Below are 19,598 nucleotides of genomic sequence, written 5' to 3'. Positions count from 1 at the left end.
TCTGGGCCCTGGTTTGGGCATCTCTATGCTGTGGGGCATAGTGAAGAGTCCAGGTAGAGTTTTTATGAAGATGAAATCCTGCAGGCTTGCCAGAGTAGCACCTGGTCCAATGGTAGGGCAAGAATGGGGATAGTGAGGAGCCACTGTGACAGAAACAAGGCATGTGGGAAGGGCAGGGGAGAGGGCACTGTTTGTAATGGGTGGATGCTGGCAGAGCTCCATCGGCATGACCCTCCTGCTAGGATCCCATGTGTTCTCCAGGCACGAGTGGAAGACCAGCAGAAGGAGTGATGAGAAGAGAACCAGGCGGTGCCATAGTGACTCCCCAGTACCTTCCCAGCCTCTATCCATCGCTCTTAACACAGGATGGTTCTGGGCAGTTCCCCTGAGCCCGCCTGGCAGGTCTTTCCCATGCTGACCTCGCAGACCTTCAACCCTAGAGTTTCCCACATTGCTTGCTCACTGACCTCCTCCACTGGGAAGGCCTTCCTAGAAACCTTTGCTTACTCAGTCCTTGCTTGGGCATCACCTATTAGGTGCTGACTCAGAGTGTCCTATTGGTCTCTGCTGGTGCCCTGGAGTGTGCCATGCCATACCAGAGACAGACTGTTCATGGGTCTCTGTGCTAAGAGTAATGAGAGGGCCATGAAGGCCTGAGTAGACCTAAATGTTAGGGGTGAAGAGCGGAGAGCAGCAGGCACCTACATAGGTCGAGGAGAAGAAAAGCAGAAGCCACTGTCACTAAATACATGCTGAGGACACAAGGACAAAGGTCTACGGGTGCTGAGGTTTTTCTCTTAGCCTAGAAACCTGACAAAGCTTCCTATCTCGCCAGGCATCGGCGACACACGCCTTTAATCCCAGCACTCGGGAGGCAGAGCCAGGTGGATCTCTGTGAGTTCGAGGCCAGCCTGGTCTACAGAGCGAGATCCAGGACAGGCACCAAAACCACACAGAGAAACCCTGTCTCGAAAAACCAAAAAAAAAAAAAAAAAAAAAAAAAGCTTCCCATCTCCCCCTGCCCCCATGACCTAACTGAGCCTACTCAGGCACCCTGACAGACAGCTCTGGCCTTCTTTTTACAATTAGAAAGAAGCTGGTAACAGGAAGAGACAGACAAGAAAAATCAGTATTTCCTGTGGTCAAACAAGCCAGGCCATCCCTCTTAGTTGGCGTTGTCTGCCTAGAGGTGGACCTGAGCCAGGCTGCTACTACATACCCCAAGCGCACAGTCTCTGCAGTCCTGGGGAAGGAGGGCAGGGAGGCAGCGCTCTCTTCTTTAGTTCTGGACACAGACTTTGTGAACCCCATTAACAGCATCCATTTTGTCCCAGATGTGGAGTGACGCCTCTGTCACAGCAGCACTGTGGTCCGGTGAACACCGACTTTGCAGCCAGGTGTGACTCTAGCCAAGCTGGAATCCTTGTCGGTTGCTATCGACCAAGTGGTCCAGGGTAATGACCGGCTTTGGTTTCCATCTGTCAGATGGTGGCAAAGGCATCCACCTTCTGGCCACTGTGAAGGCCAGAGGGTGACACCAGGGCCTGGCTTCCCTGCAGGGTGCTGGACTGAGGAAAGGACTTAGAGGGCTTCTGTCACCTCAGGCACCAGCGATAGCACATTCCTGCAGCCTGCTGGGGTGGACTTTGTTTCTCCTTTAACTTAGAGTTTTCAAAAGCCTTTATTCCAGTTCTCAAAGCCATACATACTTACTTTAGAAATTGTTCTGAACTATGAGGAAACCAGAAAAGACAACACACACACACACACACACACACACACACACACACACACACACACACACACACACACAAGATGATTCTTATACATTTTATGCCTGGACAGTCTGTCCACTATTACAGGGAAGCATTTCTCCATGCTGACACAATTGCCTACTATAAGCGACATTTTATTCACTGTTCTGTTGAACTGTCTCTCTGTTGCTTGGGTGTCTCCACCTCTTGGTGATCATAAACAGTGAGGTGAACTTTGGTGAGCCATCCTCCTTATCTTTTGAAAAGTTTCTAAGAGGTGGGGGTGCTTAGGCCTCAAAGGAAGGCATGTGAGAACTTTCCAGAGTAGTTGGGCCAGAGAGATCCCTAATGGAGTCAGGAGAGCTGAGCCTTTGTCTCATGATGACTGTGATGAGGAGTGCATCCTTGCTGCAGGGCACATTGGTCCACACACATTTGGACCAGCACCTTTTAGGATCAAGTACCTAGTTCTTAGACCTGGCCTGGTTACTCTGCTGGCCATGCCGAGCAGAGCTGAACAGACAGGCAGACACTCCTGGAACCCTGCTTGCCCTAGTATTTCCTGCCACTCCTTTTCATTCCCTGCTTACTCGGTCTGCACTGTTTCTTTGGCCTCCCCCTCTCGGCAGGAACAGCTGCTGTTTCTATAGCCGGGAACACCTCAGACTTCCTGTGTTCATCAGAGACCTTCCTCCCGTGATGGTGACCGCAAGGTAGCCTCCAGGCCACAGTGAGCCCTGTCACCTTGGGAGTCTGGGAAAGGCTCTTCCTCCAGCTGCCTGCCTACCCACTGCTTGCTTCCTCGACCCCCACCCTCACCCCCAGTCTAGTTGAAAGTAGACTATCATTATTAAGTGAGTTGATTGGAGCCCATTGGTAAACCTTGCTGACTAGTCTGCCTTTAAAAGCACTAGTTTTAAATTATGCAGCTAGTTTTTGAGTATCTCCTAATAATAAAACCTTTAGTCAGCTGCTAAGCCCCAGGCTCTTGTGGTACCCCATCTGGAGGCACCCCTGTCCTATTGAGTTGTCCTTGGAAACCCTTCTCTCAGCTTTATGCCATAAAGATATACAGTGTGATCTATGAGTGTGTGGCATCAGGGTTTGTGGTGTCTGCCTTCTCTGACTTGATCTGAAAGCCAGGCGGTATTGAGGACCTCTCCTCCTCATCACACAGTCCCCATACTGCTTGCTAGCCACATGAGCTTGGCATTAGTCTAATAGTCTCACGCATTGTCCAGTTTGCTTAATCCTGAGGCTCTTGATCACACCCATATGGGGCCCCCCAATAGACACCAAAAAATAAATGCTGGCTTTACTTTTCTGAAATGTGTTAATGTGACTCTGAGGACCCCTCTTGTATTGTTCCTATATCCTTAGGATGACACACAGAAAAAGACAGATGGGACTTGGTCTCCTCAGAGTCCCACTCAGGATTAGTACCATCTAGTTGAGAGTTCACCATCATAGCACACTGTGGCCCCTCCTTGCCTTCTTCTACATCCCACTTATAGACATTGTCCTTCAAGACTCAATTCAGATGCTGCCATCATTCTGCTATCCCAGATCCCTGCATCGCCCTCTACATACCACACTTATACTATATCTGTTACCTTCCCCAGTGAAGATGGAGCCATGATTTTCTTCTCCAGGTCCCAGAAGCCAGTGCAGGGACTACTCTGTGCTTCATTAAAGCCAAATGAGAGGTGAGGGCAAGTGACACTGGATGAGCCTTGAAGACTGCCACTATAAAGGATGAGCAGCAGGGCATTCCATGTGGATCCAGCAGAGTCAGGGACCTAGCCAAGAGCCATGCAGTCTCCTATAGATACTGCATACAGCCAGGCTAGAGAGAAAGATGCAAAGCCAACCCAACAATGAACCAGGATGTCCAGAGCCCCACAGCAAGCTTCCACGACTGACCTAGGCTCTAGACTGGGGGATGGTCTGACAGTACATAAGGAAGGAGCAGAGTTTGGGGAACTTAAGCATAATGGGAGGTACAGGGAAGAGGATGAGGCTAGGTAGAAGGCCAGTGAATGCTAGGTCTAGGGCTGCCACAGTTGAAGAAAGAACTGAATACTGAAACTTGGATGGTGAATAATATAGGCTACCCCCAAGTACCTGATGGCTTCTGAAGGCTCACCTGTATAGAGACATACAGCCTCCATACATCTTCACAGATTCCCACAGCCCGAACCCTACAACCCCAATTTATGGAAGATGACCAAGCCTGGGAGAAAGACAAGAATTGAGACCGCCTCTCTACCCTCAACTGCTAACCCTAGCGTCCAGTGCCTAAGGAGAGCCCCTGCCCCTTAGCCAAGCCCTCCTTCTGTCCTGTGCACCATCATCCCACAGCCTCCTGTAGCTGAGAGGCGGGACTGCTCACCACATTGGTGCTCATGCCTCCTGCCTTGACCTCAGTGTCTGTGGCACAAGGTGTGGAATGCTACTGGTTGGTCTCCCTGTGCAGACGGGAGCACTGGGCAGCACTGGCCTCACCTCTTCCCTGGCAGTGGTAGTGCTCAGGAATCCACTAGGCTCAGCTGATGGAGCAAATACTCTGCCACTATATGGCTGGAAGGGGAGTAGCATTTCCCATACCATCCCGTAGCCAGCATCCATCTGTGACCATAAGCAAAAAGCCCAGGCAGGGGAATCCAGGTCACTGCCTTGGTGGATCTCAGATCAGTCATGGCAAGAAATGAAGTGAGAGCAGGGCGATGAAGACAAAGGAACAGGAGGAGGAGCAACAAACCCATGGCTTCGTTTATCTAGTTAGCTGACACTGTGGGCCTCCTGAGACCGGTCAGACCCAGACTGCTGTCAACGGTGACTTGGAAGGCTGGGACAGTTTCATATTCAACCTCATGCTAGTCTGTGAAGTGGGTACAAGAAAGTGGCATCTGTCCATCAATCTCCAGATAATGGAAATACCACTTTACTGGCCAAGTGTTGGTCAGTGGAACAATGGATAACAAGGACAGCCAGGTTTACAACCTTGGAGCAGCCAATTTTTGGCACCAGTGTGTGTCTGAACTCTTAGTTCTGAGGGATTTGAAACCAGGGCCTTCTGCATGTTAGACATGCACTCTACCACTGAACTGTATGCCCATCTCTTAGGGGTATGTCAAACGCTGATGACCCAAACCAGGCTTCCTCACATGTTCTTTTGCTCATTTCTGTTTATTATAACTTTAGCCTTACAATAGAGAAAACAAAATGGCCGCATGATGTGTCATGTTACAAGTGTTTTGGAGGGCCAGCCCTCAGCCTTGGGGTGCTGGAGTGCCTAATCTGTACCTCTTTTCAAGCCTGAACTTTTGCCCATCTGCCTTCTGACACTGGGTGATGGGTGTGGCCTGACATGCAGGCTTTTCCGTGCATGAGATGGCTCTCAGACTTTCTCCTGCATGCTGGGGTCTGGGAGACTCATGGGTCTGCACTCAATGCTGGGCTTTGATGAAAATAGGGTAGCCACAGAACTTGGGGACCTTTCTTGTCCACCTAAGATTTAAACCCACATGTTGTTCATTGCCAAGGCCCAGAGACCCAGATGTGGCCACCCTTGCTGCTCCATTATGCAGAGGGCCTCTGGCCACCAAGAGGACAGCTGGTCCCCTCAGCTTGCTTCATATGGATTCTTTACTCCAAACCCAGCAGTCACTAAAAACAATTAAAGCATAGTTGCATGGAAGACAGAAGAATCTAATGTTGATGTAATTGAGTTTAAAGTTTTATGGGATAACAAATACTAGGGGTGGCTTGGAGGAGGAAGAAGGCTTCCTAGAAGGCCCCTTGTCACTTTTATTGTTCCCCTTGTTACAGCCACTGAGAGGCTAATGGGCAGAGTGAATTTGTGAGGTTGACATGGGGGGACATGACCAGTGCCATGTCAGGGATCAGGGATTAGTGCCCAACAAAGTAAATGTATTCATTTTAGGAGCTGGCATCCAGCATGGAGAACCCCAAGAGGCAGCTGTACACAGACATACTACAAGTTAGAGCTGGCTGTTTTAAGCATCTCCTGAGATGGGTATTAGAATCATTTGTATATAGAGTGAGGAAGGTGGAGAGCGCTGAGAATAGGAGAGGAATTGCTATTGGGCCCAGTTTATACTAGCCAGTGCTCAAGGAGCTGGCACCCAGTGGAACTGAAGCCAGCCTAAGTGAGCAGGTAGAGATTGACCTCGAAGGCAGACTGAAGACAAACCTGCTGCTTCCTCTCATCTTGGAATATCGGGAAAGTTCCCCTTCCCCTAAGCATGGGTCTCCCTGGCTCCCTTCCAATGGACAACTAGTCTTTTATTTAAGATTTGGTGGAATTTTTGCATAAAGTAGAACTATCTAGTTAAAACAGCTTCCATTGTTATGGAGGGTCCAGGAAGAGAGAACCTAGGCCAGGTGGAGGAGTAGCCTTAACTATCACGAGCTTCCAGAAAAGCCCCTGGCCTCATGCCCAGAAGCTGTATGGGGCAAGGTGAGAGAATCATACACAGCCCTTCTCACCTGCCCCTTCCCTTCTTGGAGGACTGAATCAGGCTCAGTAGTGTATACCCACAAAATACCCTGTTCTAGCAGGTTTCTTTGTTTTGTTTTTAATTAGTTTATTTGTGGTAGTTGGGAGTAGGGCAAGTGAGAAGCCTTTTGGAGGGGCTTGTTACTGGTGATGGGGATGGCACAGAAAGGCGGCAGCAGCAAACACCAGGCTTGTCTGTCAGACTGTTAAGACAACAGACTTAGCCAAGCATGGTGGCTCACACCTTTAGTCCCAGCATTGGGAGGCAGAGGCAGGCAGATCTCTAAGTTCAAGGCCATCTTGGTCTACAGAGTGAGTTCCAGGACAGCCAGGGATACCGAGAGAAACCCTGTCTTGAAAGACAAAAACAAACAAAGAGCAACAGACCTGCAGCCCCAGTGAGTATGTAGGAAAGAGACTTCCTTGCATTGTTGGTAGGAACATAGCTGGCCACTACCAAGAGCAGTCAGTGAGATCTGCTAGGACCAGAAGCATACACGGTGCTAGAGAAACTGCATTTGTACAAGCTGAGGCTTAGTCACGACAGAAGCTTAATATATCATAAATATCAATAAAGGTGGGAATAAATGATTAGGTGGGGAGATGGCTTGGTGGGTAAAGAGTTTATAGACCTGAGATCTGATCCCCACCATGTAAAAGCTGGATGTGGCAGTGCTTGTCTGTAGCTCCAGCACTTGGAGGGAGGATGGGGAGGATGCAGATCCTTGTGGCTGCTGACCATTCTAGCTGAATTACGAGAAACCTTGTCTTGCATAAGGTGAAAAGCATTGAGGAAGAAGACACTTTGTTTTTGTTTTTTTGAGACAGGGTTTCTCTGTGTAATTTTGATGCCTGTCCTGGATCTTGCTCTTTAGACCAGGCTTTAGACCAGGCTGGCCACGAACTCGCAGAGATACGCCTGCCTCCCAAGTACTGGGATTAAAGGTGTGCGCCACCGCCACCCAGCAAGAAGACACTTTGATGTTGACCTCTGGCCTCCACTAGCATATACCACACACATCATAACATATATAGATACATGCTGTGTGTGTGTGTGCTCTGATATGAATAGATGTCAGAAATACAGCGCCAAAGGGGAGCCAGTAGTAAACAGGGATACCATGCCTTCGTATATACTAACTAGTATGTGTACTACTCAGGAACACATACAGGGATGTAAATGTATAAAACAGAACATGTTGCTGGAGGGCTTCTCTCCAGGTTCCCCAAGCCCCGCAGTCCCACAATCCACTTATAAAATAATCACTCAGACGCTTATATTATTTATAAACTGTATGGCCGTGGCAGGCTTCTTGCTAACTGTTCTTTTATCTTAAATTAACCCATTTCTATAAATCTATACCTTGCCACGTGGCTGGTGGCTTACCGGCGTCTTTACATGCTGCTTGTCCTGGCGGTGGCTGCAGTGTCTCCCCTCCCTTCTTCCTGTTTCCCCAATTCTCCTCTCTCCTTGTCCCGCCTATACTTCCTGCCTGGTCACTGGCCATCAGTGTTTTATTTATATAGAATGATATCCACAGCATTTCCCCTTTTCTTCTTTTTTTAAAAAGGAAGGTTTTAACTTTAACATGGTAAAAGTACATATAACAAAACAATTATCGAGCAAGAATTACAGTTACAATATTAAAGAAGATGTCCTATCTATCTTATATTTGTGAGTTTAAGGTTTTATATCTAACTTATCTTTTATCATAACTGAGGAAATTACAACTATCTAGTCTTCAACCACATCAAAGACCTGAGAAGGAACATAATGGTACCTGAGAAATGGTAGATGGATGCAAGCAACTTTTGGGAATCTTGCAAGAGTAGACCAAGACAGCTGGCAGCCTGGACAGTCACCTCCTGTTTCTCAGCATTGTTGGTGCAATCAAATTGGCTACAGGCCTAGAGTATCTGACAGACCATTTTCAGAAGCAGGAATTCTGAAAGACCATCTTACCCTGTCTTGGCAGAGTACAGTGGTCGCTTTCCTTGTGTCCCGCTTGTCCAGAAAGGACAGCATTGTATTCGTACTATCAGCCATCAAGGCAAGGGCAGTTCTTTGCCCAGTAGGCCATTTTGTGCCAAAAAGACAAACTTCCAAATGGAAATGTCTTAGAAGCCCAACATTCTCTTGGGATCAATTGGCGCAGCCAGGAGCAATTGTGTCTCACGTCAACAGAATTTTAAGTTATTTAAATGCCATATTCTCTAGATCTATGAAGTGTTTGAAGATTACCTATCTATCTGAAATATATCTATGTGTACCTAGAAGACTTAACTAACATGGCTATAAATATGATTATCATAGATGACTAATTATTAATCTATTTTTAATTATCCATTACAATATTAAATGAGTTACATAAACATAATACCTCAAACAAGAATAGAAATATATATATATATATACAGTATAACAAAATTAACTTCATGTTTGTATCAATAAACTAAAATTTATATCAATGTAAAACATTTTAAACATAAACTAAAATCTATACCAATGTAAAACATTTTAAACAAGTTGTTCTTTAAAAGTAGGTTCATTAATCTACCCTTTTATCTTATCATCTCCATATCCTCCTATATATCTATATCATATCCCCTTTTCTTTTTTTAGAAAGAGATCACATTTATAATCAACCTGTTTTAAATAAAAATATTGGTTTTTCTCTGTCACACACCAGAGGGCTCTTCTGATTTGGGACACAAGAATCTCTTAACCATTTTTTTAAAAGCAATATGTCTGGGTTTAGAGGGAGAGTGAGCCAATTCCACCTCCAAAGCCAGCTTGATATATTTGGGAATTTGGGCGTAGCATCTCTTACTACTTCCTGCTGGAGGGGGGTGCTCTATTTTATGGGGACACAAAGAAAATTTTAGGCCTATGGGGTAGTCCATGAGGCTGTATTGTGTGAACCAGTTGCCTTGAAACCGCTCTGGATGTTGGATCATCTGGGCCATGGTGTCATCGGAGACCTTTCAGGGGGTCTTGGCTGGTGAAACCTGATGTATCTTAATCTGTAACAAATCCACAGCCTCTGGCTTTCTGTGGAAACAAAAGCAGAGCCTCTTTTCCAAAGCAACATATTCTTAAATCCAAATTTTGAAGTCAAGGTACCTTTAAAATATACATTTTGGCATAACTCAACAGCTTTTGCAATCAAATGTTTTTCTTCAGTTATGAATATCAAAGAGAACATAATCCAGATTCTCTGTGTGGTAGCCATCTTTACGTGGCTTATTTTTTATATTACCTTGAGCCTATTGCTTTAAACTGCACCATTCTAAGACTGAAACAGCACTGTGGCTGCTGGCTCCGCCCACTTCAGCTTCCCAACATGGCAGTGGTACATTTTCCGCCAGCTCTGGGAGTCATCAAGTCTCAGAAATAGTGGGTCTAAGCTTTTATCAAAGCAGCGTGTAGCCCAGAAACCTTTTTTTTTTTTTTTAAATAATAGTAAAGACTAAATCTACCACACAGCTTAATATGCCGCTGGCAGACGCCTCATTTCCGCCACACTGCCGGTCAAACGCACACGCCAGGAGCCCGCCAGTGTTCAAACCTGTGTTTTGCAGCGTCTAGCTGCCCATATGAGACATGAAGCAGGAACCTGGTTTTGGCTCTGTTTAGAATTGGTTATTAAATATTCTCAGGTTTAAGGTGGAAACTCGAGCCGTTGGGCACCATTTGTTGCTGAAGGGCTTCTCTCCAGGTTCCCCAAGTCCTGCAGTCCCACAATCCACTTATAAAATAATCACTCAGACGCTTATATTATTTATAAACTGTATGGCCGTGGCAGGCTTCTTGCTAACTGTTCTTTTATCTTAAATTAACCCATTTCTATAAATCTATACCTTGCCACGTGGCTGGTGGCTTACCGGCGTCTTTACATGCTGCTTGTCCTGGCGGTGGCTGCAGTGTCTCCCCTCCCTTCTTCCTGTTTCCCCAATTCTCCTCTCTCCTTGTCCCGCCTATACTTCCTGTCTGGTCACTGGCCATCAGTGTTTTATTTATATAGAACGATATCCACAGCAAGAACACAGTGAATTCATGAGGGTAGTTCCTGCAAGTCAGTCAGGAGGGGAATAGGATTGGGATTTTAGTCAGCTCCTGGCAGAGGAACACAGGTGATATCACATCACTTGATTCTCTGTGTTTTTGAATGGCTTTAATTTCTCTAAAAATAAGTGGTTAGAATGGAATGCCCCGGGCTGACCTGCATTTTGCTCCCCAGCCCAACCTGGCCCAGCAGGGAGGCCCCCCTGGCAGCCCCCAGAGGCTCATATGTGCTGTCCTCACACAGAGCCCTGAGTTTGCCTTTTTGTGTGTGTGATGCGATTAAATGCATTAGGGAGAGGAAAATGTCTTATCTGTACACAGCCTTGCTCGAAGAAGAGGGGGAAATAAGAGCACCAAATTGAAACCTTATTAAACAAAATTGGTTAGGTCTGATGGAGCCCAACCTAGACGGATCTTTAAAAGCTTATTTCATTTTCCCCTCTAGTCTGAACCTCTTTGAATTGAAGTAACTGATCCTGCTGTTGTAAGCTCATTAGCGTCAGACCCGTGTGTCTCTTTTCTGCCCCAATTTACATTTTATTAAGTCACAGCAAAGCTGCGCAGTGCTGACCTCGGCCAGGGCACAGGCTCATTAACAGAGAAAAGTTGGGTAAGGTCGGTCCAGTCTCCTCCTAGCTGGTACCACCACTCCAGAAATGGCTGCATGTCACAAAGTCTGTTCAGCTCGAGCTGGGCAGCTGCACAAGCACCTGTGGATTGTGCTGAGGTCCTTAAACACTGCTGCTCCTCCAAAGAGCATACTGTGTCACACTCACCCAGCAAGGGGCTACCAGGGATTTGCTGCACTGTCTTGGAGCCCACTGTATAGCATTACACTCATCCTGTACATAGCTCTGGTATTAGTGCCCAACTTCGGCAGGCCTCAGTGTCCTGGTCTATGTAGTGAGACCACCATTAGCAAGCTAGAAGACTCTTCCATGAGAGGTGCATGAGCACACCTGCAGTTCTATCTGCACAGCAGCAGATGGTGAGTTTCCAGACTGCCCCTGGAAAAGAGTGCAGCAGAGGACTAGGGCTGTGTCAGTCAGGGTTCTCTGGAGGAACAGAACTGATAGAGTATGTGTGTGTGTATGAATATATATATATATATATTCATTCGTGTGTGTGTGTGTGTGTGTGTGTGTGTGTGTGTGTGTGTGTGTGAGAGAGAGAGAGAGAGAGAGAGAGAGAGAGAGAGAGAGAGAGAGAGAGAGAGAAATAAGGCTGTGGTCCAGCTACCCCAAAATGGCTATCTACTAATGGAAGATCCAAAAATCCAGTAGTTGCTCAGTTCTCGAAGCTGGATGTCTCAGCTGTTCTTCAGTATCTGCTGGAATCCCGAAGAAGTAGTCTCTAATGCCAGTGAAGAATGGACTTGCCAACCAGAACAAAGGCAATCATCAGGCAAAGAGCAAAAGCTTCCTTCTTCCATGTCCTTTATATAGGTACCACCAGAAGGTGTGGCCCAGATTAAAGGTATATCTTCCCATCTCAAAAACTCAGGATTAAAAGTGGGTCTTCAAATGATTTAATTAAGAAAAATCCCTCACAGGTGTACCTAGCCACTTGGGTCTTAGTTAATTCCAGATGTAGTCACGTTGACAACCAAGATTAGCTATCACAGAGTGTGGCAGAATTCTTGCCTAATATGCATGTGGACCTGGGTTCAAGCCTCAGCATCACATGAACCGGATGTGGTGGCACATACATGTAATTCTGGCACTTGGAAGATAAAGGCAGGAGGATCAGAAGTTTAAGGTCGTTATCCTCAACATAGTGAGTTCAAAGCTAGCCTTGGCTACACAAGACTATCTAAAGAATAAAAAATAAAATGTTTTTCGCGTAGTGGGAGACCCACCCCAGTTGTTCCAGACAGTTGCATCCTGTACAGCCTTCAGAAAACTAAGTTGCAGACACTTGAAAGCTGGAGGTGTGTCAGGCACAGGCTCTGTGTGCCCTCGCTTCCATGAAGGTAGCAATGAACCTGCAGTGGAGACTGGGTGCTGGGGCAGTGCAGCCAGGAAACCGTCAGGCTTAGTTTGCATGAGGAGGTTGCCACCCTTTGCCAGGCAGACAGCATGGTGGCTCAGACTGAAAGAGTTTGGGGAGAGGTGGGGCTGGCTGTGTCTGCTAGCACTGCTAAGGCTTTCCCAGCTCCTTCCTCACCCACCAGAAGGCCTTGGTGGGGTTGGGCAAGTTGTGGTGGTGTGTGATCACCTATCTGGAACTTTGGACACTTATGCTCTATGGACAGCATACAACTGCTCACTCAGAATCTGTAATCACCTGTGGGTCAACACCCCAGAAGCTTGGCAGGGAGAGCGATCTGCGCTCAGCTGCTCAGGAGAGGAGACTGAGTGTCAGGCCTGCCTTGCAGTTCTGGCATTTATTGTCCCAAGTCTCAGCCTATTTGCTTTGTGACCTTGGAGACATCACAAACCTCTGTTTCTTCATCCATAAAATTGAATGTAAAAATATTGACCTGCCTCGTAGGGTTTTTATGTAGAATAACTGACCCAGATGATGGTAAAGCTTCTTTGTTAATCAGAAAGGACCAAAGTGCTTAGCAAGCACAAACTTGAGTTTTAGAAAATTGTGTGTCTGCTTGATGTATTCCTCCCCCTCTGCTTCCTCCTTGAGTTTGCACCTTCTTTCCTCAGCAGGGCTGAGATCAGGGCCTAGAGCCTGCTTAGGGTACAGCAGGGTCCCAGCCCTATCACGTAGCCTCTGTGCATTCTAACTGCTCACCAGAGAACCAGGACAGGGCCCACCATAGTAGGGGCCCATGACAAGGCTGTGCTAGGTCTACCTGGAAGGCAAGACTGTTGTTCTTGGTGAAAGGTATAACTGTGTAAACACAGGGCGAGCCAGGAAGTAGCATACACATTTTACCTAAGGTCTGGGAATGTAGAGCTACCATTTTCAGACAATGATGCCTAAAGGAGCTTTTCAGTTTTGCTGAGGCCAGGCTGCTCAAGAACAAGGGTGGGGTGGGGTGGGGTGGAATGGGAATTTGTCATGTAACATTGGCCACTCTCTCTAAGACTCTACTTCTAGGCCATTGGCTATGTACTACTGAGAACTTCCTTGAGCTCAGACCCTCTGTTCCCACCCAACACAAGACAGGTCTTCTACTACCTGGAACCTATCCTTGTCCCCATGTCTTCCTCATCCTAACATACATTCTGAAGCTAGGCATGATGGCACATACCTATAATCTTGGGAGATGGAGGCAAGAGAATCAGGAGTTTGGGACATGAGACTGTGTCTCAAAAATACAGTAACAACAACAACAAAAATGTCACTTAACCTCTAAGGCTCATCTTTGTCTAGTTTCCCTCTGTCCTGCTTCATTTCTCCTCCACCTGTTTTCCACTCTGTAGACAAAGTACTCCTTTAAAGATGCAGGCAAGCAGGCATGGTGGGCACATCCATAACTCGTACACTCAAGAGCTACCACAGGAAGACTGAGTTCAAGGCCAGCCTGGGCTACATAGTAAAACTCAGAAAACAGACTCCAAGGCATCATCCCAGGCTCACCTGGTTTGTCCCTCTCATGTGGTGGAGATGGTTTGCCTTTGTCTTCAGCCTTATGCTCTAGCCCAACCCCCAGCAGCCTGCCTCCTCCAGTTTCTCAAAGGGCCACACTCTCCTCCTCCAGTTTCTCAAAGGGCCACACTCTCCTCCTCCAGTTTCTCAAAGGGCCACACTCTTCTCACAGGGGCCTTAGGTTTGCTCTCCCCCAATTACTGGGTCTCCTATGCATGGTAGTTCTTCCTCCTGGCCCCAGCTCCCTGCTATCTCCTCAGGCAAGCTGGCTAGCTTCCCTAAAGCCTGCTTCCTTTTCTCTCTCTGCACCTCCCCACAGTCATGCAATTAAGATTAGTTATTAGTCATTAGCTGAAAACTTAGCTCTTGCTCTCAACTCCAGGTAGCAGATCCCTTAGACCCAATGCTGTTGGTTTCTTGCCCAGATCCTGGCCCTGGACTTACATGTGAAAGAAATGTAGCAGACATGTTGAGTGATATACATGGGCTAGCTCATTCTGCATTGTGTAAGGAGTGCTTGGATTTTTGAGTGAGTGGATAGGGTCTCACAAAACTAGAAAATGAGTGAGTGGAAGGGAAGCCTGTTTCTGAACTCTTAGTGTCTAGGTCAGCCCTCTATTCTGAGCTTTGCTGGGTGGAATGCAAGCTCATTGACGACTGGTGGTACGGTCTGCATGTGGCCTGAAGAGCCAACGTAGTGGCATGCTGCCTGTCCCCATCTTTATCTGCTTCACAATTTCCTGTCTCGGCCCTTGGAATCTTGATCTTCAGTTATTTGCCTCTCTGCTCTTATGCCCTCGCAAGGCATTCTTTATTATTTCAGTCCTGAGAACATGAGCCTGTTGAAAGGAGAGCATGCTGTGAGGGAAGCCCGCCTGGCGCTGGGTGGGAGCAACAAGCAGTGCTAAGAAACCTAGCAGTGCCAGACTGTAAAGATGTACAGCAGCTAGGCTCACCCTGAAGAGAAGTGTATGTCTGTGCTTAGAGAACTCAGCCCTCACTCCCGAGCCCCTGAAGTCCTGCTATAGGATCCAAGTCCTTGAGAACCCATCTTGCATCTAGGTACCTGGTCAGATTCTTGTGAGAGGAGAGGCTCATCAGAGCACTTCCAGCCCCAATCACAAGCACTACAGATGAGTGTGAATAGGAACCCAGCTCAAGCTAAGTGTAAGACTCTGGCAAGCAGTCCCCAGCCAGTGACCTGCAAGTACCCACCCCATGCAGGGTTCTCAGTACCCTATCTACAGTGCAGTCCTTCGGGAAACCCAGCCACTCACACAAGGCAGCGTGATCAGCAACTACTACAGCACATGCAATAAGCCTGTACACAGTCATATGTGTGTGGGAAAGCAGAGGGGATGCTGGACACCAGATCCCAGAGGTGGTCCCTGCACCAAGGCGTACAGCATGTTTGCAGGGAGTGCACAGCAAGGTCAAGGACTGGTAACACCGGCGTTCTGGAGGGGCGATCGCTGAGAGGCTTACAGGTCGGTGGTCACTGCCTTGCAGTTAAAACCACCTTGCAGAAGTGGTCACTACCTTGTAAAGCAAGATCAGGGTCAAAGTGTGCAGCTTTGCTTGGGGTGCATGTAGGGAAACCCTTCCCAAAGTGCCCTGGGTGCTAGGGATACTAAGAATTTGTCAAGAGGAAGGAATTTAAGCAGGAAGAGTCCTGGCAAAGCACAGGACATTCAGAATCATTGTGTGTGGGAATTCATTCCAGAGCCCTCTAGCTGTGGCTTATGACTTAAGGAAGGAAGTGTTGTGTACATGGGATGCGGAGGGTGTGTAGTTGGGCTATATGAAGGGTTTACTGAAGGCTGGGGGCCCCACCTTCTGCAGAGTACTTCCCAGGTGCCTGAGGGCCTGAGGAGTCTGGCAGCCTACCCATGTAAAGGGGCCCTCAGGTGACTTAAGGCCCTTCCTGCTCCTGAGAGCCGTGACTAAGGGAGTCAGAGTCGTGAGGCATAAGACTGGAGCCCCAGTAGAAGGGTGACACACTTGCCTCCCTGGATCTACAGTGTAGAGCACTGCCCCGGGGAGAGGTGGGGATGCAAGTCCTCTTGGGGTGGATGCTCTCTGAGCTGGTAGTCTTCAGGACCCCGCCTCCATCACCCACTGCCTCCTAGGCCACCTCAGAGAAGGCTTGCATTTCCCTTTGATTGATCTGGGCTGCAGCTTTTGACACTGCTTCTCACTTTCTCTGCCCTCTGACCCTGTGGGTGGGGAGTTAATGATCTCTAAACAAACACTTGAGTTTGATACTCTGGTGAAAGGCTCTGGGCCTGAGTGCCACCAGCACAGCATTCGCCTTGTGTCCAGGAGGAAAAGTGTGGGTGTCTGCCTGCAGCCCCGGTGACAGGGATGTTTGTAACTGAATCATACAAGTCCAGGCTCATTCCGTCCCTCTTGCTGGGTTTTCTGAAATGGGTTTTGTGAACTCTACTCTGTTCAACTGAAATCGTTTGATGACATCTCGCGAGTGGAACACAGGAGGAATGCCGCCATCTTGGGCTCTGCTGTGTCTGCTCCTGATTTGCAGACTGGGAAGGCAGAGCCTGCTCTGTGTGGAGTCAACGTTACCTTTCAGAAACTGAGATAAGATCACATTGCCCTTTCGGGTAACTCCAGGCAGTCCCATATGATATACATGGCGCCTAGGCCTTGACCTCTGGCCTGCCACTGCCCTCCTGCCTCTTTATTGACTGCTTAGCCTCACAGGCGGTTCCATCTCTGGGCCTGGCCCTTACTGGTGCCTCCACCTAGAGCTATCTCGCTCTGGATCTTCACAGGCCTCAGCTCAGGGGCTGCCTCTGCAGCTCTCCTTTCCCTGCCTGTGCAAAAGCCAGAGCCTGCCCCACCCTAGGCCTTGTTGTTTCTCATGGCTCATGCGCCTACATTGTAGAACTGTGTTTCAGTAAATATCAGCACACATTTTCATATATTAATTTATGTTATACAAAATAGCATTACTATATCTGAATGTCCTGTGTAGATAATTTTTCCTGTTTCTAGATACTGAGCTCTTGGAAGCAGAGCTGGTTCTGGTCCTTCTCCTGGAATAGGGCCTGCCACACGTTAGGCACAAGGACCATGTCAAAACCAGGGGAGGACCCTTCTCAGAGAGCCCTCAGCCTGGGCAGGCAGACACAATCTAGACAGTGGGAGTTTCATGGGTGAGGAGAGGCAGAGGGTCAGGCTACTCGGGAGTCAGGGACAAGTCCTGCCCTCAGTCACAGACTCCATAGCCTGCCATCTGACCTGAGCCTTCGAAGCAAAGGGCACACTGGTAGGCTGTGGACCTGGGTGTCAAGGCTATGCAGAGGGCCAGAATGTGCTGGGATGGTGGATGAAAAGGAAGAAGCTGGAAGGTCTGTATCCTGGATGAAGCAGCTTCCGGGGGGTGGGGGGACCCCGGGGGACCACTGTTCTTATGCTGGCACAAGGATGAGATTTGTAAAGTGGCCTAGCCTAGACCTTGGCTCTTAGGGGTCTGACTGAACCCTGGTCTCCTACTGTTTCCTGGACTTCCACCAGGACTGGGGATGGGTGGATTTGGGGGCATAGAGGCAGAATCACCCCAGCCGCAGCTTCAAGGCTCATGATTTCTCATGTTCTCCCTCTTGCTCCTAATCAGGTGGTGAAGAAAGTGAAGTCCATGCAGATGTTTCACACACCTGTCACCTCTGCCATGCAAGGAGATCGACTGGGCATCTGTGTCACCCAGTTTGACCCCAAGCTCTTGGAACGTGGGCTGGTCTGTGCGCCTGAATCTCTGCACACCATTCACGCAGCCCTCATCTCTGTGGAAAAGATCCCTTACTTCCGGGGCCCCCTGCAGACGAAGGCCAAGTTCCATATCACCGTGGGCCATGAGACAGTCATGGGCCGCACGCTGTTCTTCAGCCCTGCTCCTGCGAACTTTGACCTGGAGCCCACTCTTGATTCCTTCGACCTCTCCCGAGAATACCTCTTCCAAGAGCAGTACCTGTGCAAAGACTCCATGCCCACGGGCACAGAAGGTGGTACTGAGGTGGACAGGAAAGCAGGCCATGCCCCGGGGGGCCAGTGCCCCCGGCAACAGTGGGCCCTGCTGGAGTTTGAAAAGCCAGTCACCTGCCCCCGACTGTGCTTGGTGATTGGCTCCAGGCTGGATGCGGACATTCATACCAACACATGCCGCCTGGCCTTCCATGGTGTCTTGCTGCAAGGACTAGAAGACAAGAACTACACAGAGAGCTTCCTGCCAGCACTGAGGGTGTACAAGCTGAAGCATAAGCATGGCCTTGTGGAGCGGGTAAGCTCAGCCCTTGGGTTCCTTTCTCTCCCTGCTCAGTACTAGGCCCAAGTGTGGGCTGGGACCGGAGTCAGAAGTCCTCAGGTTTTAGACTAGATAATTAAGGCAGGCTACAAGGCAACCTGAGTGCTTTCCATCATGCCCTCATAGAGCTGAACTCTAGCCAGACCCTCCAGGCCAGCAGACTGGCCTTTCCCAAAGGCCTCCTGCCTTTGCCAGGCCCTGTGCTCCATGTGACGGGCTCCTGCCAGGCCCAGCCCAGGTTCTCATGACCAGTGGGAGGACCTGGGCACAGTCCAGGTCCACTTGGCCTACAGGGTAGGAAAGGGCTAGTGGTTCGTAGATACAAGGAACAAGAGGAGAGAAGACCAGAAAAGTCACTGGCTACCTGAGCACCTGGGGTCGCTATGACTGGACAAAGCTCTGGGATGCAGGCTTGTCACTGGAGTCTGCACAGTGTGGTCCCTTTCCTGAAGTGAAGTGGGAATCCAGGCCTAGAATGAAGGGCTCTTGGGTGTCCGGGCCTCATTGTCTCCTCTACTTGGCCCTCTGGCTATACCACAGGGCTTGGTAGCTGTGTGTGGTCCCAGGGTGTAGCTGGGCTCCCACCAAATCAGCACAAAGGTAGCCCTCCCCCCATCTTGGTGCAGCTGCTAGTACAAGGCCTGACCTCTGTATAGTACGCACCTGTGGCATACAAGCACACACTCCTCGGGCTCTCTTTTTAAGTTCATGGTTATTCACTAGAGCTCTCTGCCTTCCCTGCCTCTTCTGCTTCATCAGCCCCACAGCTAAAGACCTAGGCCTGGGTGAGTTCCATCCACCTCAGCACAGCAGAGATGCTTCTGCAGATGTGGTGATAAAGTGAGCGTCGTTGTTCATCCAGCTTGATTTATTAGCAGCATTACGGGGTGTAATTATTCTGTAGTAAAGTATCTATCGGAGAATAATGTCTTCTTGGTATGGCTCCAGATCTAATTGTTCTCCCTCGGGCCTGTCACTTCCTTAGAGAACGAGAGGAACTTGTGAGGAGCAAGGAAACACACAAGTGAAGTGACCCAGGCCTCCCAAGAACAACAGAAAGGGTCTGGAGACATGCTGATCTGTGTCCTGTCACTAGTCCAGGGCAGCCCAGGGCCACCAACCTTTTCATACTTAGTCCAGGGAGGCAGCAGACCATGGATTTGCACCAGATCAGATCCCACGCAGGCAGCCCTGAGAGCCACAGGCTTCTCAGCCACCAGGGATGGCTGTTTGGTCTCAGTAGGCACATCCATTGAATGTAGACAGTGTTGACCTGACAGGCATGAAGCCTGCACCTTCACATTTGAGAACTGGCTCTCATCAGGTAAAGCCAGAACAGCATAGTTCCCAAGGGCCCAGCAGGGTTGTGAGGGGCAGCTGTGTTCG

At 48.7% G+C, this 19,598-nt stretch overlaps 1 protein-coding gene across 2 annotated transcripts in view; it reads left to right on the top strand.

Annotated features, from left to right (window-relative positions):
* The window catches only part of Eefsec (eukaryotic elongation factor, selenocysteine-tRNA specific), a 214,039-nt gene that overhangs the window by 154,894 nt on the left and 39,547 nt on the right, over window positions 1–19,598 (top strand). For both annotated transcript variants that reach the window (XM_028854210.2, XM_037203905.1), the window contains exon 5: window positions 17,529–18,188. In XM_028854210.2, the coding sequence (XP_028710043.1) occupies window positions 17,529–18,188 (660 nt within the window). The remainder of the gene's footprint in view (window positions 1–17,528; window positions 18,189–19,598) is intronic.

This window comes from Peromyscus leucopus, chromosome 3, assembly GCF_004664715.2.
Source record: "Peromyscus leucopus breed LL Stock chromosome 3, UCI_PerLeu_2.1, whole genome shotgun sequence".
In the NCBI taxonomy this organism is placed as follows: Eukaryota; Metazoa; Chordata; class Mammalia; order Rodentia; family Cricetidae; genus Peromyscus; species Peromyscus leucopus.
This window is presented reverse-complemented; position numbering and strand designations above follow the sequence as displayed.